Source organism: Trichosurus vulpecula, chromosome 3, assembly GCF_011100635.1.
Source record: "Trichosurus vulpecula isolate mTriVul1 chromosome 3, mTriVul1.pri, whole genome shotgun sequence".
In the NCBI taxonomy this organism is placed as follows: Eukaryota; Metazoa; Chordata; class Mammalia; order Diprotodontia; family Phalangeridae; genus Trichosurus; species Trichosurus vulpecula.
The window spans coordinates 48,009,326-48,035,670 of NC_050575.1; the positions used below are offsets into that span (position 1 = coordinate 48,009,326).

The window sequence follows — 26,345 nt, forward strand, 5'->3', positions numbered from 1 at the left end:
GAGGTAGAAGAGGGTAAGAGGCACAAAAACAGATTATAGTAGAGGGAAAGAAGAGAGAGAGAAGAGTGGCGTTTGAGCTTTATTCTCATAAGATTTAGTTCAAGAAGGGAATAACATACTCTATTGTGTATAGAAATCTAACTTGCTCTATAGGCAGTTGGTGGAGACAGGGAAAAGAAAACAGGGTGGGGAGGGGTTAGAATTGAGGGAAGAAGTAGTAAGGGGAAAGGGTAAGATAAGGGTGGGGTGCTGACAGGGAGGAAATATTGAGGTGGGCAGTGGTCAAAAGCAAAACTCTTTTGAGGAGGGGAAGGGAGAAATAAAAGCATGAACAGGGTGGGGAGGTGGAATAGGATGAAAAAAAGACACATAGTAATCATAACTGTGAATGGGATAAACTCACATAAAATGGAGGTGGAGAGCAGAATGGATTAGAAACCAAAATCCTACGATATATTGTTTACAAGAAACACATTTGAAACAGGGTAAAGGTAAAAGGCTGGAGTAGAATATATTATCCTTCAGCTGAAGTAAAAAAAGCAGGAGTAGCAAGCCCAATCTCAGACAAAGCAAAAGCAAAGATACATCTAATTAAAAGAGATATGGTGCTAAAAGGCACCATAGAATATGAAGTAATTTCATTACTTGCCATATATGCACCAAGGGGTATACCATCCATATTCTTAGAGGAGAAGAGTTCAGGGAGTTACAGGAAGAAATAGATACCAAACTATACTAGTGAAGGACCTCTACCTCCCCCTCTCTGAACTTGCTAAATCTAACCTCAAAATAAACAAGAAAGAAGTTAAGGAGGTGAACAGAATTTTAGAAAAGGTAAATATGATAGACCTCTGGAGAAAACTTAATGGAGACAGAAAAGAATATACTTTTTCTCAGTGGCACATAGCACATACACAAAAACTGACCATATACTAGGGCATAAAAACCTCACAGTCCAGTGTAGAAAGGCAGAAATAGTCAATGCAATAGTCAATGCATCCTTTTCAGATCATGAGGCAATAAAAATTATTTGTAATAAAGGACCATGGAAAGATACACTTAAAATTAACTGGAAACTGAATAATCTAATCCTAAAGAATGAGTGGGTCAAACAACAAATCATAGAAACAATCAACAACTTCATTCAAGAGAATGACAGTAATGAGACAACATACCACAACTTATGGGATGCAGCAAAAGCAGTTCTTAGGGGAAGTTTTATATCTCTGAATGCTTACATGAATAAAATAGAGAAAAAGGAGATCAATGAATTGGGCATGCAACTGAAAAAGCTAGAAGAACAACAAATTGAACATCTCCAATTAAATACCAAATTAGAAATACTGAAAACCAAAGGAGAGATTATTTTGAAGCATAAAATGGATAATTTTGATTACATTAAATTAAAAAGGGTTTGTACAAATAAAACCAATGCAGCCAAGATTAGAAGGGAAGCAGAAAATTGAGGGGGAGGGGGGAATTTTATACACAGTTTCTCATATAAAGCTGTCATATCTCAAATACATAAATAACTGTCAAATTTATAACACAAGTTATCCCCCAACTGATAAAAGGTCAAAGGATATGAACAGGCAATTTTTCAATGAAGAAATCAAAACTATAGTCATATAAAAAGAGCTTTAGATCACTATTGATTGAAGAAATGCAAATTTAAAAACTCTGAGCTACCACCCCACATCTATCAGATTGGCTAATATGACAAAGAAAAATGACAAATGTTGGAGGTGATATGGGAAAATTGAGATATTAATGCATTGTTGGTGAAGTTGTGTATCTGGAAATATGCCAGAGGATAAAACCATGCATACCAAGCAATACCACTACTAGGTCTGTATCCCAAAGAGATAAAAAACAAAAAGGAAAAGGATCTATATGTACAAAAACATTTACAGCAGCTCTTTCAGTGGCAACAAAGAGTTAGAAACTGAGGGGATGACCATCAATTGGGGAATGGCTGAACAAGCTGCATATGATTGTGATGGAATACCATTGTTCTATAAGAAATGACGAGTAGGATGCTTCTCAGAAAAACCTGGAAAGACTTACACGAACTGATGGGAAGTGAAATGAGCAGAACGAGGAAAACATTGTACACTGTAACAGCAATATTGCACGATAACAACTGTGAATAATTTAGCTATTCTCAGCAATACAATGATCCAAGATAATTCCTAAGGACTTATGATGAAAAATGCTACCTATAGCCAAAGAAAGAACTGATAAGAGTATGAATCCAAATCAAAGCATACTTTTTCTTTATTTTTCTTGTTGGTTTTTTGTCTGTGTTTTCTTGTACAACATGGCTAACATGGAAATATGTTTTGCATGATTGCATATGTATAACATATCAAATTGCTTGCCTTTTCAATAGAGAGGCAGGAAGGGGAGAGAGGGAAAGACAGAATTTAGAACTCAAAAAATTTTTAAAAGACATTAAAAATTGTTTTTACATGTAATTGGGGGAAAAATAAAATATTAAATAAGAAAATAAGGGAAAAAACCCTTTTCCTTGTGTGCCTCATAAAACAGGCACAAGAAATAATTTCTCTCATTCTTCATCTCCTTTCTTCCTCCTCCCAGTACATCCCTTTTTTCTCACCCTTCCATTTTTCTTTTGAGATCATCCCAAAATAATAGACTCCCACCCATGTTCTCTGTCTAAATAGACTCCATCTAATGACAATAAAGTTCTCGAGGGTTAGGGAATGTAAACAGAGAAGTACACTCTCCTCTGGGTGTTCCCAATAGTTGGGAACAGTGAGATTAAACTTGAAGGAAAAAGATAATATGGCCCATATAAAAGAAACATCTGAAGCCAAATGGAACTCCAGTATCCCTGGCTTTGGGAGTTCTTTTCTCCCTTTATGTAGTAACCATCAAGTTCACTTCAAGGAGTAATGTCAGCAAAGTGCTCCCCTGATAAACTGGAATGGATTCCAGGGCAAGATATCTGAGTTGGTGGGTCAATCCACCCATTGCTAGACTGAGCAAGTTGCTTAGCTGCTTCACTGGCCTCTCATCAAACTTGGCTTTTACACCTACAGGCTCTGGGAATATGATTGTCAATGGGACCTCAGATGGTTTAAATGTCTCTCCCTTTCTCACCAATTACCTAGACGCTTCAATCTCAGAAAGCTCCTTTACCTAAGATCAAAAAATAAGAAACATAATGGGAAAGGAAGCACCATGAGTTTGTGGCCAGATGGGAGCTAGCAAATTACAGTAGTTCTCCTTACTGGGAAGCTGAGAGGGAAGAAGGGAAAAACCTTTTGCATGTATGGTCAGCTCCAGCTCAGTAGATACCATTTGTCACCATTGTGCAAGTTCCTTGTGCCTTCCATATCTTGCTGGGCCCACCATATCCCCTGAAAGAAGGCTGCAAGGAGCTGGACCTAACATCTTCCATCTGCCCCAAAGGACTTCTCCCTGAACAGGAAAAATAATACTTCCAACTGCCACCTCACAGCCAGTCTCCTTGTGTGAGAAGACCTCACACACACTAAGTACCTTGTGCTTTCCTTCTGCTACTAGGCCCAGCATGTCCCCTGAAGAAAGGCTGCAGAGAGCAGAGCTAAACATCTTCCATCTGCTCCAAAGGAATGATTTCTATCTATGCTAGCACAAGTCAACTTCCACCGCTTGCTGCCAGCCCAATCTCCCAACTAGGATGTGGATAATCTCTGGTGCAAAGAGAAGCATCCTACCCTTTCACTTCAAGCCTTCCATCTACTGCTGCACCTGTCCTTTGAGAGAATGTCTCAACAATCCGGCTAGCAGCTACTGTGGGGGGTGTAAAATCAACAACAACCAGCTCACAAAACACTGCAAAAGCCCAGGTTCTTTTGATCTGCTTTACTAAGGAAAGCAACATTAAGGTGTTAACAAGCTTACTTTAATTCAGCATACAAATACCATTCACTTAGTTCAGGGGAAAAAGCCAGCACCCTGAACTTCAGAGCAAATACAAACAAATTACAAACACTGACAAACAGGCCAAATACAACTCATAGTTACCAACATCTAGGTTCAGCCTGAGAGCTCATAACAGTGGCTGGCCCAGAGTCACACGTGCCACCACTGCTGGGGGTCAGAGCTCCGAAAAAGAGAAAGCCAACCCCTGGTTTTATATCTTTTTCAGGGTCAAGGGTGAGTCACACATGCAACTCACCCATGTGATCTAAAATCGTCACAAAGAGGCAACTTAAACCCACGTGGTCTAAAAGCCTCTGATGTCACAAACATGTCACTCAAACCCATATAAACTAGGCTTTCCCTTGAGGCAAGGAGATCATCAAGGGCTCCTAATTTAATCAAGGAAATAAAGGCCAAACTCTTCAAGGGCACTTGGTTGAATTAAGTGCTAAGAGCCCATTTTGATTGCCAACACAGGGAATCAGGAAGAGGAACGTTGGTGGGAAACAGGACTTCTTTCTCCTACTGTGCATCTCCAGCTGCACCCTTTTCCTGCCTGATCTCCAGCCTTTGGAGGGAAGAGGAGTTGTGAAGTAGGGTCTCCCATCTGATTATAGGCCTCCCATCTAACACTACTTGCTTCCGATATGCTTTCCAACCTCTGTTGAAAAGAGGAGTTGTGTCCTTCATTCAACGCTAAAATTTCTCACAACTGGTCATAGACTTTACATCACATTGACCCCGAACTCCTGTAGATCATGATCATCCAAACCCCATTTCCCACCCCCAACTACCCAATTCCTCATTTCTACCCCTCTCAACCTTCATAGCCCAAAGTTTCAAACAAATAACACAGCCTTCCACTGTGCCATATGGAATTCTATCCCATAGGCAACAAACTTCCCTTCATCCTAAATCTTTTCCTCTCCCATTCCTTCCATCTATTACCTCTTATTGAAACCTGGTTCCCCCCAGATGACACAGCCTCTCTGACCACCCTTTCCACTGTACTGTCAAAGGCTGTGGAGAGGTCAAGGAGAATGAGAATTGAGAAAAGGCCATTAGATTTGGCAGCTGTTCATTCTTCTCAGTTCAGTGGGGGACTTGGAATACTCCTTGCTGCCCACTGCCACTTCTAGGTTCTCTCCCTGCCTCTATCACTCAGTAACCTGTCTTCCTTTGAGATTCATGCCATTCATATTTATCACCCAATCAAATTCCTAGTAGCTGGTGTCTACAGACCCCAAAGTCACACTCCTTCCTTTACCAAGAGTTCAGTACCTGGCTCACAATTTTTCTTCCCTCTTCAACTCCTGCCTTTTTACTAGTGGACTTCGATATACAGAATGACTCTCCCTCAAATACCTTAATCACTCAGTTCCTCAACCTATTCATTTTCCCATGACCTACTCCATCCCATCATGCCATCACCCACAAATGTACAACCTATATGTTCAAGAGTTCCAAAAGCCCCATATCCAACCATCATCTATTGACTTTTCAACGCACCCTCTGCCTTCCCTTACAAAGCCCTACTCTTCACCCCCACTGTGACCTACAATCTTCTGAACCCTCAATTCTCTCTCAGGCCATCTCCCCTACCCTAACCACTCTCTTCCTTTTCCCATTTTGAAGCCTTTGTGAATCAATTCAATTCTACACTGTCCTTCACTCTTGAATCCCTAGCCCCTTATCATATCTGCTGTAATTGGCAGATTACACCCAGCCAAGCCTCAGCCTTGGATCACTCCCACCATTCACCACCTTTGCTCCTCCACACATGTAGTTGAACAAAGGTGGAGAAAATCACAACCATTCTGATTGGGTCCACTACAGATTTATGTTACATAACCTCAACTGGGTCCTCCCTGCTGCTTGGCAATCCTACTATACCTCCCTTATCAACTCACTATCCCACTCTCTACAGCAGCTCTTCCAAACCTTTTCACCTCTCTTCAGACCTCCCATGGTCTCCCCTCCCCAACTCTCTCTGCTAAAAATCTTGCCTCATATTTCTTTTTTGGAGGGGGAAGGCAGGGCAATTGGGGTTAAGTGACTTACTTACCCAAGGTCACACAGCTAGTAAGTATGTCAAGTGTCTGAGGCCAAATTTGAACTCAGGTCCTCCTGACTCCAAGGCCAGTGCTCTACTCACTGCACCACCTAGCTGCCCCCTTGCTTCATATTTTACAGAAAAAATTGAGGCCATTTGCCACGAGCTCCCTCTTCTCCTCTCTTCCTCATCTCCTATAACTGAGATGCCTTCTGCCACTACTTCCTCCTTCACCCCTGTTTCATATGATGAAGTGGCCCTACTCTTTATCAAGGCTAACCCTTCAATTTGTTCAAATGATCCCATTCCATCCCATCTCCCCCAGCAAATTGCCCCCTCATTTATCTCCACTCTTTTAATGATTTTCAATCTCTCCCTCTCTACTGGTTCTTTCTATAATGCCTACAAACATGATCATTTCTCTCTCCCCCTGAAAAATACCCACATATGATTTTTCCATCCCTACCAACTACTGTCCTGTGTCTTTTCTGCCCTCTGTGGCTAAATACCTTGAAAAGGCCATTTATAATAGGGGTCACCACTTTCTCTCCTCCTATTCTCTTTTTAACCCTTCATAATCAGGCTTCTGACATTATCATTCCACTAAAACTGCTCTCTTCAAAGTTATTAATGTTATCTTAGCTGCCAAATCTAATGGCCTTTTCTCAATTCTCATTCTCCTTGACCTCTCCACAGCCTTTGACACTGTTGATTGTTCTCTCCTCCTTGATACTCTCTTCACTCTAGATTTGTGAGACTTCCCTCTCTCCTGGTTCTTATCTTACCAACTTAAAAACTCCTCTGCCTCCTTTGCAGGATGCTCTTCCAGATCATACCCTCTACCTGTAACTATTCCTCAGGGTTCTGTCCTGGGCTGCCTTCTCTTCTCCCTCTATACTTCACTTGGTGATCTCACCAGTTCCTATGGATTTAATTACCATCTCTATGTTGACAATTATCAAATTTGCCTATCCTGCCCCAGACTCTCTGCTGACCCTTCAATCTTACATCTCTTTCAGACATCTCAAATGCATATCCAAGAGACATCTTAAACTCAATACATCCAAAACAGAACTCACTATCTTTCCCCTGAAAGACTCCCCCACTTCCTACCTTCTCTATCACTCAAGGTCCTTTTTGCTTTGCATATATTTGTTTACATGTTATTTCTCCCATTAGATTGTAAGCTCCTTGAGGGCAGGGACTGCCTTTTGCTTTTATTTTTGTATCCCCTGCACTTAGCACAGTGCCTGGCACATGGTAGTTGATTAAGAAATAATTATTGGGGGCAGCCAGGTGGCGCAGTAAGTAGAGCACCAGCCCTAGAGTCAGGAGGACCTTAGTTCAAATCTGGCCTCAGACATTTGACAGAAGTACTAGCTGTGTGACCTTGGGCAAGTCACTTAACCCCAATTGCCCTGCCTTCCACCCTCAAACAAAAAAAAAAAAGAAATAATTATTGACTGATAAACAATCGAGAATAGCTGCACATGCAATGAGGTGGCAAAAAAAGCTTTACATTACACATGTCCAAAAGTAGGCTCACCAAGTCTTCTCAGATTTTAATATAATCAGAAAAGGCATATTGCACATGTTCTATATAACCCACTAGGTAAGACAAATCTATATACACTCCAAAAACAGGGTCATTACCTATTACAGCAATAAAACAAGAGAAAAAAGTTAAAGGAACTAAAATGGGCAAAGAAGAAAAACATGATATTTGAACATGATGCTTTACTTAGAAAATCCTCAGGAATCAGCAAAAGAAACAAATTCAAATAATTAAGATATTCAGGAAAGTAACAGCTAACTAACAAAAGAAACCAACAAAAATCAATAGTACTTCTGGATAGCAATAACAAAATAGGGGAGGAAATAATAAAAAAGAACAAGTCTAGTCAAAATAACAGAACAAATTTAATAAAATAATAAAATTAAATTAATAAAATATGTGAGTCAAAGAACACCTATATAACTACAATTACAAAATATTCCTTAAAGAAATAAAGAACTTAAATAACTAGAGTTTTATTAAATTGCATGGCTGGACCGTAACAAAAATAAAAATACAAATACTATAAGATTAATTTACAGATCTAGTACTATGCCAAACTAGCAAGGTGGATTCAGAGCTTAAAAAAAAGACACTTGAAGGAACAAAAGCTACAGAATATCAAAGAAGATAATAAAAACAAGTAGAAATAAAGGGGAAATAGTACTTCTTTTTTTTTTTAATTTCATTTTTTTTGGAGGGGGGAAGGCAGGGCAATTGGGGTTAAGTGACTTGCCCAAGGTCAAACAGCCAGTAAGTGTGTCAAGTGTCTGAGGCCGGATTTGAACTCAGGTCCTCCTGACTTCAGAGCCAGTGCTCTACTCACTGCACCACCTAGCTGCCCCAAAAGAATACTTCTTTCTAGATCTCAAATTATATTAAAAAGTAATCATCAAAATTTTTTTTAAAAACTAAGTAGCCAGGGGGCGGAGCCAAGATGGCCGCGTGAAGGCAGCATCTTACCGCAGCTCTCTCACAAGGTCTGTCAGATTCCTATAAAAAAGTGAATTTGAGCAGATTTGAGAGAGTCAGAAACCACGAGCAGTCTGCATGGGGCAAAATTCCGAGCCAGGAGAGTCTGAAAGGCCGGAGGCACAAACCTGTAGGCTCGGAAAGTGCTCGGTGGGGAGCCGCTCCAGACCAAGGCGGAAGCGGCTGGCCGGGAAATCCACGTGGGAGATGGGCTGGGAGAAAGCTGGGCACCTGAAACCGGCGGAGATCCCCAGGACTCCCAACACAGGACGGCAGTCTGTGGAAGCGACGAGAGGCAGCGCAACGCCACCCATGAAACACCCTCTCCAGAACTTTGCAGCCCAAACGTATTAAATGCGGCTTCTTGAACTTCCGGGAGTTCTTAATGTCCAGGTAAACAGCTCTAATCCCTCCCCTCCCCACCCAGAGAATCCCTCGGGGGAAAAAAAAAAAAGAACGCTGGAACTGAGCAGAAAGTAGTGGGGCTTCAGTGGTTAAATAGCATAAGTTCATTAGTCCCATAGGGGCAGAGTCGGCAGGGGTCAACACCAGGAGCCCAGACATAACCTTGCTCCCCCAGGGGAAGTGCCAGGCATCAGCTCAAACAACAAACAGCTGAGACCACTGCTGAAAAGCAAGTGCTGGAGAGCACCCACAGGGAGTGAGACGCCAGGGAGCCAGACCCCTCCCCCACACCTCAGGAAACTGAAGGTTATAATTCTAGACTCACAACCCCCAGACTAAGAAAGCTGGGACAGAAAGCCCTGAGGCCCAAAGGTTAGAAATTCGTTGTAAAGCCAGCAAAAGGCAAACCAACATGAAGAAGAACACAAAAAACCAAGGACAATAGATTCTTTTTATGGAGACAGGCAGGATCAAAATACAAATATGGAAGAGGGAAGTAACGATATTGTAGATACATCAGATACCTCAAAAGGTAATATGAACTGGTCTCCAGCCCAAAAAGCACTGCTGGAAGAGCTAAAGGAGGATTTTAAAAACCAAATTAGGGAGCTAAAAGAAAATATGGAAAAAATGGAAAAAAAATTCACTGATGAAATCAAGTCCTTAAAGAATAAGATTGGCGAAAAGGATACGGAGATTCAGAATCTATAGAGAGAAAAGGACACCCTGAGAGGCAAAATCAACCAATTGGAAAAGGAGACTCAAAAGCAAAATGTAAACACTAACTCATTCAAAATTAGACTTGAGCAAGTGGAAGCTAATGAAACTATGAGGCACCAAGAAGTAATAAAACAAAACGTAAAGAATGAAAAAATAGAAAAAAATGTGAAATATCTGATTGGCAAAACAACTGACCTGGAAAAGAGATCCAGGAGAGACAATTTAAGAGTTATTGGTCAACCGGAAATCCACGATGAAAAAAAGAGCCTTGACAGTATCTTCGAAGAAATTATCAAAGACAACTTCTCAGAGGTCCTAGAACCAGAGGGCAAAATAGTCATTGAAAGAATTCACCGATCACCCCCTGAAAGAGATCCCAAACTGAAAACACCAAGAAATATTATAGCCAAATTTCAGAGCTATAAACTCAAGGAGAAAATACTGCAAGCAGCCAAAAAGAAGCAATTCAAATATCATGGAACTACAGTCAGGATCACGCAGGATCTCTCAGCTTCCACATTAAAAGACAGGAGAAATTGGAATATGATATTCCGAAGGGCAAAGGAGCTGGGACTACAACCAAGGATCAACTACCCAGCAAAACTAAGCATAAATTTCCAGGCAAGGCGATGGACATTCAATGAAATAAGGGAATTCCAGACCTTCCTGATGAAAAGGCCAGAACTCAATGGAAAATTTGATCTCCAAATACAAAACTCAAGAGAAACATAAAAAGGTAACCAGAGTGAAAAACCTCACAAACCTTATTAACCAATAAGGGCAGGTTGTTTACATCTTTATGTGGGATTATATCATCCTATGTATGTTTTTATGTGTATATATATATATACACATATACACACATATATAAGTCATTCTTGTGAATGGTACAGCTATTATCACAAATGAAAGGGATATACATAGGTTGTGAATACCTGTATAAATTAACTGATGTAAAGATATAAAATATAAATAAGAGATATAAAGGGAGAGCTATGAGGGAAGCGGTAAGGAGGTAGTAGAAAAGGGTAAATTACACCAAATGAAGTGGCACAAAAACATATTATGGTAGAGGGAAAGAAGGGAGGGAGAAGAGCAGTATTTGAGCTTTACTGTCATCTGATCTAGTTCAAGAAGGGAATAACATACTCTGATAAGTTTAGAAATCTAACTTGTCCCACGGGAAGTGGGAGGGGAAGGGGGGAAAAAGGGAGGGGGGTGGTCAGAAGGGAGAGGAGAAGTAGCAAGTGGGTAACGGTAAGATAAGGGAGGGGAATAAAGAGGGAGGGTTAACTGAGGAAAGCGGCGGTCAAAAGCAAAACTTTGTTGAGGAGGAGAAGGAGAAAGGGAGAAATAAAAGCATAAACAGGGGGAATTAGGATGGAGAAAAAGACACAGATAGAAATCATAACCCTGAACGTGCAGGGGATGAACATTCTCACAAAACAGAAGCAGATAGCAGAATGGATTAAAAACCATACTCCTACAATATGCTGTTTACAAGAAACGCATTTGAAACAGGGGGATACACATAGGGTTAAGGTAAAAGGCTGGAGTAAAATATATTGTGCCTCAGCTAAAGCAAAAAAAGCAGGTGTAGCAATCCTAATCTCAGACAAAGCAAAAGTAAAGATAGATCTAATTAAAAGAGATAAGGAAGGACATTATATCCTGCTAAAAGGCACCATAAACAATGAAGCAATATCATTGCTTAACATATATGCACCAAGTGGTAAGGCATACAAATTCTTAGAGGAGAGGTTAAGGGAGTTACAGGAAGAAATAGACAGCAAAACCATAATATTGGGAGACCTCAACCTCCCCCTTTCTGAACTTGATAAATCTAACCTCAAAATAAATAAGAAAAAAGTTAAGGAGGTAAACAGAATTTTAGAAAAGGCACATATGATAGACCTCTGGAGAAAACTGAATGGGGATAAAAAGGAATATACTTTCTTCTCAAAAGTACATGGCACATACTCAAAAATTGACCATGTACTAGGGCATAAAAACCTCACAATCCAGTGCAGAAAAGCAGAAGTAGTCGAAGCATCCTTTTCAGATCATGATGCAATAAGAATCATTTTTAATAAAGTACCATGGAAAAATAAGCTAAAAACTAATTGGAAACTAAATAATTTAATTCTAAAGAATGAGTGGGCCAAAGAACAAATCAGAGAAACAATGAATAACTTAATTCAAGAGAATGACAATAATGAAACAACATACCAAAACTTATGGGATGCAGCAAAAGCAGTTCTTAGGGGAAGTTTTATATCTCTAAATGCTAACATGAATAAAATAGGGAAAGAGGAGATCAATGATCTGGGCATACAGCTGAAAAAGCTAGAAAAAGAGCAAATTGAAAACCCCCAATTAAATACCAAATTAGAAATAATGAAAATCAAAGGAGAGATTAATAAAATTGAAACTAAGAAAACTATTGAATTAATAAATAAAACAAGGACCTGGTTTTATGAAAAAACCAATAAAATTGATAAACCTTTGGCCAATTTGATTAAAAAAAAGAAAGAAGAAAATCAAATTACCAGTATCAAAAATGAAAAGGGTGAGGTCACCTCTAATGAAGAGGAAATCAAAACAATAATTAGGAATTATATTGCCCAACTGTATGCCCATAAATTTGACAACCTTAGAGATATGGATGAATATCTACAAAAACATAAACTGCCCAGGCTAACAGAGAAGGAAGTGAAATTTCTTAATAACCCCATATCAGAAAAAGAAATTGAGCATGCCATCAACGAACTCCCTAGGAAAAAATCTCCAGGGCCAGATGGTTTTACATGTGAATTCTATCAAACATTTAAAGAACAACTAATTCCAATACTTTGTAGACTATTTGGGAAAATAGGTGAAGAAGGAGTCCTACCAAATTCTTTTTATGACACAAATATGTTACTAATACCCAAAACAGGTAGACTTAAAACAGAGAAAGAAAATTATAGACCAATTTCTCTAATGAATATTGATGCAAAAATTTTAAATAAAATATTAGCAAAAAGATTGCAGCAACTCATTACGAGAATACTACACTATGACCAGGTAGGATTTATTCCAGGAATGCAAGGCTGGTTCAATATTAGGAAAACTATTAGCATAATTGACCATATCAACAACAAAACTAGCAGAAACCATATGATCATCTCAATAGACGCAGAAAAAGCCTTTGACAAAGTACAATACCCATTCCTATTAAAAACACTAGAAAGCATAGGAATAAGTGGAACCTTCCTCAAAATTATAAATAGCATCTACCTAAAACCATCAACAAGCATTACTTGTAATGGGGATAAGCTAGATGCATTCCCAATAAGATCAGGGGTGAAACAAGGATGTCCATTATCACCCCTACTATTCAATTTGGTACTAGAAACGTTAGCTGTAGCAATAAGAGAAGAAAAAGAAATTGAAGGAATTAGAATAGGAAAAGAAGAAACTAAATTATCACTTTTTGCAGATGATATGATGATTTATCTAGAGAATCCTAGAGAATCAAGTAAAAAACTACTTGAAATAATAAACAACTTTAGCAAAGTTGCAGGATATAAAATAAACCCACATAAATCCTCAGCATTCCTATACATTACTGACAAAGCCCAACAGCAAGAGATAGAAAGAGAAATTCCATTCAAAGTTACTGAATGCAGGCACTATAAAATATTTGGGAGTCTATTTGCCAAGACAAACCCAGGGCCTATATGAATATAACTATGAAACACTTTTCACGCAAATAAAATCAGATCTAAATAAATGGAAAAATATCTGTTGCTCATGGTTAGGCCGAGCTAATATAATAAAAATGACAATTTTACCTAAATTAATCTATCTATTCAGTGCCATACCAATCAAACTACCAAAAAAATTTTTTACTGAGCTGGACAAAATAATAACAAAATTCATTTGGAAAAACAAGAGGTCTAGAGTATCTAGGATATTAATGAAAAGACATGCTAGAGAAGGTGGCTTAGCCACACCAGATATTAAACTGTACTACACAGCAGCAATCATCAAAACTGCCTGGTACTGGTTAAGAAACAGGGGTGTGGATCAGTGGAATAGGATAGGTACACAAGTAGGAGAAATCAACAAGTTTAGCAATCTACTCTTTGATAAACCCAAAGAGGCCAGCTTCTGGGCTAATAATTCACTATTTCACAGAAACTGTTGGGAAAATTGGAAAATGGTAGGGCAAAAACTGGGCATAGACCAATATCTTACACCATATACCAAAATAAAGTCAAAATGGGTTCATGATTTAGGAGTAAAAGCTGATACTATAAGTAATTTGGGAAAGCAAGGAATAGTTTACTTATCAGATTTGTGGAAAAGTAAAGAATTCATGACCCAACAAGAGATAGAGAGCATTACAAAATGCAAAATGGATAATTTTGATTATGTCAAATTGAAATGTTTTTGTACAAAAAAAGCCAGTGCAACAAGAATTAGGAAGGAAGCAGAAAACTGGGAGAAAATCTTTGCAACTAGTATCTCTGATAAAGGCCTCATTTCTAAAATATACAGGGAGCTGAGCCAAATATATAGAAATACAAGCCATTCCCCAGTTGAGAAATGGTCAAAGGATATGAACAGGCAGTTTTCAGAGGAAGAAATTAAAGCTATCTATAGGCATATGAAAAAATGCTCTGGATCACTACTGATTAGAGAAATGCAAATCAAAACAACTCTTAGATACCACATCTCTCCTGTCAGATTGGCTAAAATAACAAATCAGGAGAATGATAAATGCTGGAAAGGATGTGGGGAAATTGGAACATTGTTGCATTGCTGGTGGAGTTGTGAGCTGATCCAGCCATTTTGGAGAGCAGTTTGGAACTATGCTCAAAGGGCTATAGAAATGATCATACCTTTTGACCCAGCAATACCACTTCTAGGGTTGTATCCCAAAGAAATCACATAAGCGGGTAAAGGACCCATATATACAAAAATATTTATAGCAGCTCTTTTTCTGGTAGCCAAGAATTGGAAATCAGAGGGATGCCCATCAATTGGGGAATGGCTGAACAAGCTGTGGTATATAAAGGTGATGGAATACTATTGTGCCATAAGAAATGGGGATGATGCAGACTTCGCAACAACCTGGAAAAACCTACACGACATAATGCTGAGTGAGCGGAGCAGAGCCAGAAGAACATTGTGCACAGCCACAGATATATGGATTCCGTGAGGACCAACCCTGACATACTGCGCTCTTCTCAGCAACCTAAGGTGCAAGGACAACTCCAGGGGACTCACGATGGAGAATGCTATCTTCATCCAGAGAAAGAACTGTGAAGTTTGAATACAGATCAAGGTGCACTATATGCTCGCCTTTTTTTGCTTCTCTTTTCTTTTTGTTTCTGGGTTGTTTTTTTTTTTTTTGGTTCTGTTTCTTCTTTCTCATGATTCATTCCATTGGTCAAAATTCTTCTCCACAACTTGACTAATGCATAAATTAATTCGATGCGAAGTTATACATGACAGTTATATGAGATTCCATGCCGTCTTGGGGAGGGAGGGGGGAGGGAGGGGAGAAAATCTGCAACTCAAAACTATGTAGAACCATGTGTGGTAAACTAAAAATAAATAAATAAATTTTAAAAAAAAACTAAGTAGCCTGGTGTTTAATAAACCCGACAACATACATTACCTAGGAAAACACTCCCTATGTGAGAAGAATTGCTGGAGAAATTGGAAAGCGGTCTGGAAGAAATCACGTTTAAACCAGTATCTTACACTATGTCAAAATAAATCAAAAAAAGATTTGTGACCTGAATTGCTTAATGAAATTTTTAGAAAAGAACTAGATTAGGTACCCTTCACAGCTACAGCTAAGAAGTTCTTAATCAAAAAAGGTAAAAGTGACTACATAAGATAAAAATGATAATTTATATTACATAAAATTGAAAGCCTTTATATGAACAAAATTAAAGAAACTAGGAAAAGGGAAACAGTAAGAGAAATCTTTTTATTAAATGTCTCTCTGATACCAAGATTTATATGTAACTAACAGAAATATGTAAAACCAAAAGCCATTTCCCAATAGATATATCATCAAAAGATAGGAATAGTCTCAAAAGAAGAATTGAAAATTATTAGCCATCATATAAAAGAATGCTTAACCTATAAGAGAAACATAAATCAAAAAAACCTTCAGGTTTCCCTTCACACCCAGAATAGTGGCAAAGATGAAAATAAAGAGGACTAGTCAATGTTTGAGGAAATGTGGAAATAGGGGTACTTTAATACTGCTGACAGAAATGTGAATTTGCATAACCTTTCTCAGAAACTTTGGAATTATGGAAGAAGCTAAAAGAATCTATATCCTTTTATCCCAGAAATCCCTCTGCCAGGCTTGCACCCAAAGAGATGAATAAAAAAAAAGGCACCATATGTACTAAAATATTTATAGCAATACTTTTTTGTAGTAGCAAAGAACTAGAAATAAAAAAAATTTTTAAATAATTATTTTCCTGGGTCCAAGAAAGCCCTGCACATGCCATCACCAGTCTTACTTGCTTGCTACTTTCTGGGAACCTGAGGAGTTCTGTTTCAGGGACAGAGAGATGGCCAATGCTCGGATCAGGATGACAGCCTCTTGTGTACAAATGAATCTGAAACACATAAAAATTAATTTAAAAAAAATAGGTAAAAATTAACATTGGTAATTTCCAGCAAGAAAAAGGTCAGGAAAGAGCCCAGCTATCTAATGCTCCCCAAATAAATAGAATCTGGAACACCCAGAGAGGGAAGGAAAGAGGGAAGAAGAGAAGAGAAAGAGAAAGAGAGAGAACACAATAAAATACTCAAAAAGAATGATCTCACAAAAAAAGGGAAAAGGAAGGAGAAAAAGCAAGAAGAAAAAAATCTCCAATACTATAAACAAATATGTATTATTAAAACATACCAAAGAGAAGGCATAAGAAGGGAAAAATAACAAATTAATTTTAACAACAACCCAGGAAATGAAAACTAGCAAAAGCCAAGTCAGATTGAATAAAAATATCACCACAAAGGAAAAAAAGTAAGATCTCAGGTCAGTGAAGAAAGATCTGATGTTTTTGATGAGAGATCTATTTATGAGTAAAAATGGATCAAGACAAAGTGATATAAATCAACATCTTGAAAAAAGTGGTAGAAAATATTAAAGGCAAAGAATCAATGGGAAAATAAAATTCTGAGGCTGAAAGACAAATAAGCAGTAAACACAGGGAAAAAAGGACTGATGACAACTCAATTTGTAAAAAAGATTTCAAAACTTTATAAGATGACAGTTAATTAGTGGAACAGATTAGGTACACAAGACCCATAAGTAACTTAACATCACAGTACAGTGTTCAAGAAACCCAAGGACTCCAACTACTGGGATTCACTATTTGACAAAAACTCCTAGTAAAAATGGAAAATGGTATGGCAATATTTCAGAATATATGGAGAAGACTTAGAAAAAAAAAGGTCTCATGCTAAACAAATTAGAGATGGGCTCTCTTCTCTTCTCCCTTTATACCACTTCACTCCATGACCTCGTAATCTCCCAAGAATTTAATTACCAACTCTATGCTGATGATTCATAAATCTACCTACCTTGCTCCAATCTCTCAGTTAACCTACAATCTTACATCTCCAACTGTCTTTTAGAAGTCCTTTGCAAACTGTGGATCTCTTAAATTCACTATGTACAAAACAGAATTCATTATCTTTCCCCCAAAACCTTCCCACTTGCTATCTTCCCTATTACTGTAGAGGGCAACAACCAGTCCCTCAGGCTTGCAGCCTAGGAGTCACGGGAGATTCTTCAATATCTCTCACCCCACCATATTCAAGCTGTTGCCAAAGCCTATGGATTTCACCTTTCACAACATCACTCCAAAACACCCCTTTCTCTTCTCTGACACTGTCACCACTCTATTGCAGGCCCTCATCACCTTGTGCCTTGGTAACTGCAACAGCCCTCTGGTGAGTCTTCCTGCCTCAAGTTCTGCCCACTCCAGTCCATCCTCCATTTAGCCACTAAAGTGATTTTCCAAAAATGTTGGGTTTGATCATGTCACACCCCTACTCAATAGATTCCAATGGCTTCCTATTGCCTCCAGGATCAAATACAAAATGCTTTGTCACTCAAGGCCCTTCATAACCTATGTCCTACCTTTCCAATCTTCTTAAACCTTGCTCCCTGCCATGTACTCTGCAATCCAGCGACCCTGGCCTCCTAGCTGTTTCACCCACAAGACACTCCATTCTCTCTGGCTGTCCACCATGCCTGGAACTCTCTCCCATCTCCACTATGACTACTGACCTCCCTTGCTTCCTTTAAGTCCCAACTAAAATCTAACCTTCTATTGAAGGCCTTCCCCAACCCTTAACTCTAATACCTTTCTTCTGTTAATTATTTCCTGTTTACCCAGAATATAGCTTGTTTTGTTTATATGTGTTTGCTTGCTTTCTCCCCTATTATATTGTAAATTTCTTGAAGGCAAGGCCTGTCTATTGCCTCTTTTTGTCTCCCCAAAGATTAGCACAGCACCCAGAGCATTAGTGAACTAATAAACTGGAGTTTATTGAGTAGAGGTGAGACCTAGTAGGCAGTTAATAAATGTTTGACTGATTGATAAATGACCTAGATATAAAAGGTCTGATCTAAAACAAATTAGAGGGTCAGTGATTAGCATAGTGCCTAGAGCATTAATCTAGAGCATTAATAGTGAGGCAGAAAAGGATATTACTATCTATGGATAAGATAAGAATGTTTAACTAAACAAGAGATAGAAAGGATGATGGGAGATAAAAACTGACACTTTTGATTACATAAAATTAAAAAGTTCCTGAACATACAAAATCAATGCAGTTAGACTTAGAAGGAGGTTAATTAGGAAAAAAATCTTTGGCAAACTTCTCTGATAAAAGTCTAATGTCTGAGATATATAAGGCACTGATTCAAGCTAATAAGAATGACAGTTATTTCTCAGTAGATAAAAGATCAAAGGATATGAAGACAGTTCATATGGAAAGAAATTCAATGTATCAAAAATCATATGAAAAAATGTTTTGAATCATTAATAAGGGAAATGCAAATTAAAACAATTTCAGTATTAAACCTCACAACTATGAGATTGGCAGAGATGGAGAGAAAAAAGTAACAATTGTTAGGGGGTGTGGAAAGACAGGTACACTAATTCTCTACTGACTGGGCTGTGAGTTGGTTCAGCCATTATGAAAAGTAATTTTGAACTATACCCAAAGTCACTAAACAATGCATGTATTCTTTGGCCCAGCAATATCTACTACTAGTTAGAATGAGTGACTCAAACAAAAAATCATAGAAAACAATCAATAATTTCATCCAATAGAATGACAGTGAGACAACAGACCAAAATTTACAGGATGCAGCCAAAGCAGTACTTCTCTATATGAGTGATTTTATATCTCCAAATGCTTACATGAATAAGATACAGAAAGAACAAATCAATGAATTAATTGGGCATGCAACTAAAAAAAGCTAGAAAAAAATTTTAAATCCCCAATTAAATACCAAATTAGAAATTCTGAAAATCAAAGAGAGATTAATAAAACTGAAAGTAAGAAAACTATTGAACTAATAAATAAAACTAAGAGCTAGTTTTATTTTTAAAAAACCGATAAAATAAACCTTTCATTAATTTTATTTAAAAAAAAAAAAAGAAAGAAAACCAAATTACCGGTATAAAAAAAGAAAAGGGTGAATTCACCACCAATGAAGAGGAAATTAAAGCAATAACTAGGCATTATTTTGCCCAATTATGTACCAATAAATCTGACAGTCCAAATGAAATGGATGAATATTTACAAAAACCTAAGTTGTCCAGATTAACAGAAGAAAAAAACAAAGTACTTAAATAAACCAATCTTAGGGGAAAAAAAATGAACAATCCATCAATGAAAAAATCTCCAGGGTCAGATGGATTTATAAGTGAATTCTACCAAGCATTTAAAGAACAATTAAATCCAATACTATTTAAAATAAATATTATGAATAAATAAATGAAAAAAATAAGTGAAGCAGGAGTCCCACCAAATTTCTTCTATGACACAAATGTGGTGCTGATACCTAAACCAGAAAGAGCCACAATAGAGAAAGAAAATTATAGACCAATTTCTCTAATGAATATTAATCCAAACATTTTAAATAAAATATTAGCAAAGAGAATACAGGAATTTATCACCAGGATAATCCACTATGACCAGGTGGGATTTATACCAGGAATGCAGGGCTGGTTCAATATTACGAAAACTATTAGTATAATTGATCATATCAATATCAAATCAAACAAATCATGTGATTATTTCAATAGATGCTGAAAAAGCTTTTGACAAAATACAGGACCCATTTCTATTAAAAACATTAGTGAGCACAGGAATAAAAGTATCGTAATATCTATCTAAAAACCATCAGCAAGTATTTTCTGTAATGGGGAAAACCTAGAAGCCTTCCCAATAAGATCAGAGGTAAAACAAAGATGCCCAATATCACCACTACTGTTCGATATTGTACTAGAAGTGTTAGTTTTAGCAATAAGAGGGAAAAAAATTGAAGGAACTAGACTAGGCAATGAGGAAAAAACCCTATCGCTCTTTGCAAATGATATGAAAATCCTAGAGAATTAACTAAAAAATTGCTTGAGGGGCAGCGAGACGGTGCAGTAAGTAGAGCACCGGCCCTCAAGTCAGGAGGACCTGAGTTCGAATCCAGTCTCAGACACTTGACACACGAGCTATGTGACCCCAGACAAGTCACTTAACCCCAACTGCCCTGACTTCCCCCCTCAAAAAAAAAAACTGCTTGAAATAATTAACAACTTCAGCAAAGTTGCGGGATATAAAATAAAGCCACATAAATCATCAGTATTTCTATATACTACCAAGAAATCCCAGCAGCAAGAGACAGAAAGAGAAATTCCATTTAAAATAACTGTTGACAATATAAAATATTTGGGAGTCTAGTTGCCAAGACAAACCCAGGAACTATGTGAACACAACTATACAACACTTTTCACCCAGATAAGGTCAAACCTAAACAACTGGAAAAATATCAATTGCTAATGGGTAGGCAGAGCTAATATAATAAAAATGACAATTCCACCTAAATTAATTTACTTATTCGGTGTCATACCAATCAAACTGCCAAAAAAATTATTTTATAGAGCTAGAAAAATAACAAAATTCATCTGGAAGAACAAAAAATCTATTAATGAAAAAAATGCAAAGGAAGGCGGCCTAGCAATACCAAGTCTAAAACTATAATATAAAGCAGCAGCATCAAAACTACTTGGTAGTGGCTAAGAAACAGAGTTGGATCATGGAAAAGATTAGGTACATAAGACATAAAGTAAATGACTAGAGTAATTTAGTGTTTGATAAAACCAAAGACTCCAGCTTCTGAGATAAGAACTCACTATTTCACAAAAAATGCTGGGAAAACTGGAAAATAGTATGGCAAATACTAGGCATAGACCAATATCTCATGCCACATACCAAGATAAGGTCAAAATAGGTACATGACTGAGATATAAAGGGTGATACCATAAGTAAATTAAGAGAACAAGGAATAGTTTACCTGTCAGATCTATGGGGAAGGGAAGAATTTATGACCAAACAAGAGACAGAGAACATTATGAAATGCAAAATGGATAATTTTAATTACATTACATTAACAAGTTAAAGGATATGAACAGGTAGTTTTCCAGATGAAGAAATCTAAGTTATCTGTAGTTATATGAAAAAATGCTCTAAATCACTATTGATTAGAGAAAGGTAAATTAAAACAACTCTGAGATATCACCTCACATCTTACAGATTAGCTAACATGGTAGAAAAGGAAAATGATAAATGTTGGAGAAGATGTGGGAAAATTGGTACCCTAATGCATTGTTGTTAAATTTGTAAACCGATTCAACCATTCTGGAAAGCAATTTGGAACTATGACAAAAGGGTAATCAAACTGTGCACACCCTTTCATCCAGCAATATCACTGCCAGGTCTATATCCCAAAGAGATCATAAAAAAGGGAAAAGGACTCACATGTACAAAAATCTTTACAGTAGCACTTTTTGTGGTGGCAGATAATTAGAAATTGAAGGGATGCCCATCAATTGGGGAATGATGGGACAAGTTGTGGTATATGAATGTGATGGAAAACTATTGTGCTATAAGAAATGATGAGCAGGCAGATTTCAGAAAAACCTGGAAAGACTTGCATGAACTGATGTTGAGTGAAGTGAGCAGAACCAGGAGAACACTGTACACAGTAACAGCAACATTGTGTGATGATCACCTGTGACCAGCTTAGTTCTCAGCAATACAAAGATCCAAGACAATTCCAAATAACTTATGACAGAAAATGGTATCCACCTCCAGAGAAAGAACTAAATGCGGATCGAAGCATGCTATTTTCACTTTTGTTTTACATGGTCTTTCCCTTTGATTCTGTTTCTTTTTTTAAGACATGTGATTAGAAGAAATAAAATACGATTTACTAAAAAAATTTTAATTTTTAGGAATTTAGAAAAATAAATAAAATGCTTATGGATATGTAAAATGACTGCCTTGCTCAATCAAGAAGATTAACGACAAAGGATGCTACCAACCCCTGACAAGATTAACTCATGGTATAGCATGAGATATACACTTTTTAAAACAATATTCTTAATGGTATTTTATTTTCTTCAATTACAGGTAAAGACAATTTTCAACATTAATTTTTGAAAGATTTTTGGCTTCCAAATTATTCTCTGTCCCTTTCTCCCCAAGACAGCAAGCAATCTGATATAGGTTATACATGCACAATAATATAAAACTTATTTCCACACTAGTCATGTTGTGAAAGAAGAAACAGAACAAAAAGAAAAGAAACACCAAAAACAAAAAAAAAGTGAAAATAATGTTTTGATCTGCATTCAGACTCCATCAGTTCTTTCTCTGGATGCTAGATAGCATTTTCCATCATGAGTCTTTCGGAATTTTTTTGGATCATTGTATTGCTGAGAAGAGCTAAGTCAATCATAGTTCATCACTGTACAACACTGCTTTTCTTATGTACAATGTTCACTCTTCAACTTGTTCTGCCATCCCCCAACCGATTGGCGCCCCCTCAATCGAGCTGCTATACATATATTTTGTATATGTAGTTCCTTTTCCCTTTTTTATGATCTCTTTAGGATAGAGACCTAATAGTAGTACTGCTGGATCAAAAGGTATGCATAGTTCCTTTGGGCATAGTTTCAAATTACACTCCAGAATGGTTGAATCAGTTCACAACAATGCATTAGGGTCCCAATTTTCCCACATTTTCTCCAACATTTATCATTTTCTTTTTCTGTCATGTTAGCTAATCTGATAAGATGTGAGGTGGTACCTCTGAGTTGTTTTACCTTTCTTTAATCAATAGTGATTTAGAGCATTTTTTCATATGACTATAGATAGCTTTGATTTCTTCATCCAAAAAGTACCTGTTCATATCCTTTAACCATTTATCAATTAGGGAATGACTTGTATTCTTATAAATTTGACCCAGTTCTCTACATATTTGAGAAATGAGGTCTTTATCGGAGATATTTGCTGTAAAAATTGTTTCCCAGTTTTCTGCTTTCATTCTAACCTTGGTTGCATTGGTTTTGTTTATGCAAAAGCTTTTTAGCTTCATATAATCAATATAATCAATATTATTGCATTTTGTAATGCAAATTCTCTATTTTTTGTTTGGTGGTCTTAAATTCTTCCTTTCTCCATAGAGCTGACAAGTAAAGTATTCCTTGTTCTCCTAATTTGATTGTGGTATTACCCTTTATGTTTAAATCTGTACCCATCTTGACCTTACCTTGGTATATGTATGGTGTGAGATGCTGATCTATACCTAGTTTCTGCCATACTATTTTCCAGTTTTCCCAGCAGTTTTTGTCAAATAGTGAGTTCTGAGATATACTTTTTTGAATATGGCCAATGTACAGATATGTTTTGCTTCACTATGCTTATTTGTTACAAGGTGGTGGGGTGGGGGGGTTGGGTATTTATATGGGGTTATACATTTCATAGGGGGAGGCTGGAGATAATTGAGAGGTAGATTTGACTCACTAGCAATACTGATAATTCCTCCCAAAAAGAAGAAAATAAAGAAAAACAGGGTCACTGAAACTTTTTCACAGAAGAACATAGAACAAGAAAGAGACAATCTGGAGGGCTTCGAATCTAAAACACTGAATTTATATATGTGTGTGTGTGTGTGTGTGTGTGTGTGTGTGTGTGTGTGTATGCATATGTTTATGTACATGTACATGTTTCTTAAAAGTAATATATAATATAGACTCATGTTTTCATTCGCAATCCTTTCTGGTTTTTTTTTTATATAACAATGCTCATGCTTGTTGGTATGTGTCAAGTCAGTCAATATACAGATATCAAATATCATGTGCTAGGAACTGTGCTAAGTGCTATGAATACAAAGAAAAGGCAAAAAAAAAGTCCCTACCATCAAGAGTCATATATTGTATTAGGAAAAATAACATAAAAATAAATAGGTACATAGAAGACAGTGTTAACAAGATCATCTGAATAAGGAAAGCATTAGCTACGCAGACCTTTCCTGATCCCTTTTCCTGATCCTAACCTGTAAGATTTGAATGGAGCCTTAAAGGAAGCCAGAAAACTAAGAGGTAGAGGTGAGGGGCGTCAGCATCCCTAAGACAAGACCACTCCTCTCACTTCTCTCTTTTTACTATTAGGACACCCTTTTTTCCAGAGCTAAGGCTCAGCAAGCAAGCAACGATCTTTTGTTTTTATCCTCTAGGTGAACCCTGTTGCATCTAAATGACAGAACTGGTTCACACCAGCCCCAGGTGGTCCCTGAGCTTGAACAAGCACATGCAGGAACCATGTTCTGGTCATAAAGCCCTGCTATGAATCAGACTTGCCTTATTGTTGCTATTATCCCCTCATTGCCACAGCTACAGTTCACTGCCTGTTTCTTTGTCTAGCCACTACTATATGTAACAATGCTCACTCTCACTGCTTTGAATCTCCTTGATCTTAGAACAGACCCCATCAAACATGTCTAGTTTCCCTCCTAAAACAGAATAATGAAGGCTTTTTGCCTATAACCCCTGTGAGCTCTTTGGTTTTATTTTATTCTTCAGAGTTAAACAGCTGTTGTAGAACTTCTGTGAGCTCTTTGGTATTTTCAGAGCCGACATTTGGCATAATAACTTCTGTGGCTCTTTGGTCACTTATTTTCAGTCTGACAGGAAGTAGAACATCCAGGTATGGAGGGAGAAAGCCAGTACAGGCACAGATGGAAAAAGGAGAGTTCTGTGTGAGGAACTGCAAATAAAGCCAGTGTAGCTTAATCACAGAGTTCATGACAGAAAGTAAAGTATAAGAAGACTGGAAAGGTTAGAAGGAACCAGGTAGGGGCAGCTAGGTGGCACAGTGAGTAGAGCACCAGCCCTGGAGTCAGGAGGACCTGAGTTCAAATCCAGCCTCAGACACTTGACACACTTACTAGCTGTGTGACCTTGGGCAAGTCGCTTGACCCTAATTGCCCTGCTTTCCCCCCCCACAACAAAACAAAACAAAAAAAAAAGTAGCCAGGTTAGAAAGAATTTTAAATGTCAAAGATGAGTTTGATGCTAAAGGTAACAGGGAACCAGTGAAGCTTACTAAGCCAAGAGGTAATGTGGGTTAAATCTATATTTTAGAAAAATCATCTTGGCAGCTGTTAGATTAAATAATAAGGATATGTTAGAGTAGGGAAAGAGTTGAGGCAGAAAGACCAGTTAGACTGCAGTAGTCTAGGTGAAAAGTGGTGAGGGCCTGAACTAGAGTTGCAGTTGTATGAGTGGAGAAAAGGGGCTATACAGAAGAGGTTGTAAAACTAGAAACAAGGTCAGAAGAGAAAGGGTTTGAGGAGGAAGTAGATAAAGAAGTCTATCTGGGACATGTTGAGTTTGGAACATCCAGCTGGAGATGTCCAAGAGGCAGTTGGAGATGTATAACTATAGCTCAGCAGAAAGATTAGATAGATAGACAGATCTGAAGAAATATGATAACTGGACCCATGGGAAGTTGATAAGATCGCCAACTGAGATAGTAGAAAGGGAGAGGAAAAGAGTCTAGGACATAATCTTCAGGGATACTGACAATTAGGGGTTGTAACAGATACGTCAAAAAATGAGACTGAAAAGGGGCAATAAGACAGGTAAGAGAAGAAGGAGACAGCAACATCACAAAAACCTAAAGACGAGACTATCTAGAAGGAGACAGTGATTGGTCAAGTCCAGAATAACAAAAATAAAAAATTATTTAAGAAAAAAGGAAAATAAAGAAAGAAGCTAACAGAAGGTGAGTCATACAGAGGCCAATCCTTACCTTATTCAGGAGAGTACATTGTTCTTGCTGACTGGCATACAAACTCCGCCACTGGAAACGCAGTTTCCCAAGCAGCCACTGAACATAAGCAATGTCTACCCTTCTCTTAGGGCCAAGGGTCAATGGAACTGGATAACTGGCAAGGTCCTTACACTGAAAACACATTAGATTTGTTTCTCAAGAAAACGTCACATTAACAATGCTCTTCCAGGATATAGCAATCAATACATGCACATGCATGCACACACACATGCACACACGCACACACACACACAACAAAGGAGGAGAAAGAGA

At 37.7% G+C, this 26,345-nt stretch overlaps 1 protein-coding gene across 1 annotated transcript in view; it reads right to left on the reverse strand.

Annotated features, from left to right (window-relative positions):
* The window catches only part of TEDC1 (tubulin epsilon and delta complex 1), a 118,932-nt gene that overhangs the window by 82,230 nt on the left and 10,357 nt on the right, over positions 1–26,345 (reverse strand). The window contains exons 5-6 of the mRNA XM_036753140.1: positions 26,052–26,204; positions 16,175–16,273 (exon numbers count right to left, since the gene is read on the reverse strand). Of these exons, the coding sequence (XP_036609035.1) occupies positions 16,175–16,273; positions 26,052–26,204 (252 nt within the window). The remainder of the gene's footprint in view (positions 1–16,174; positions 16,274–26,051; positions 26,205–26,345) is intronic.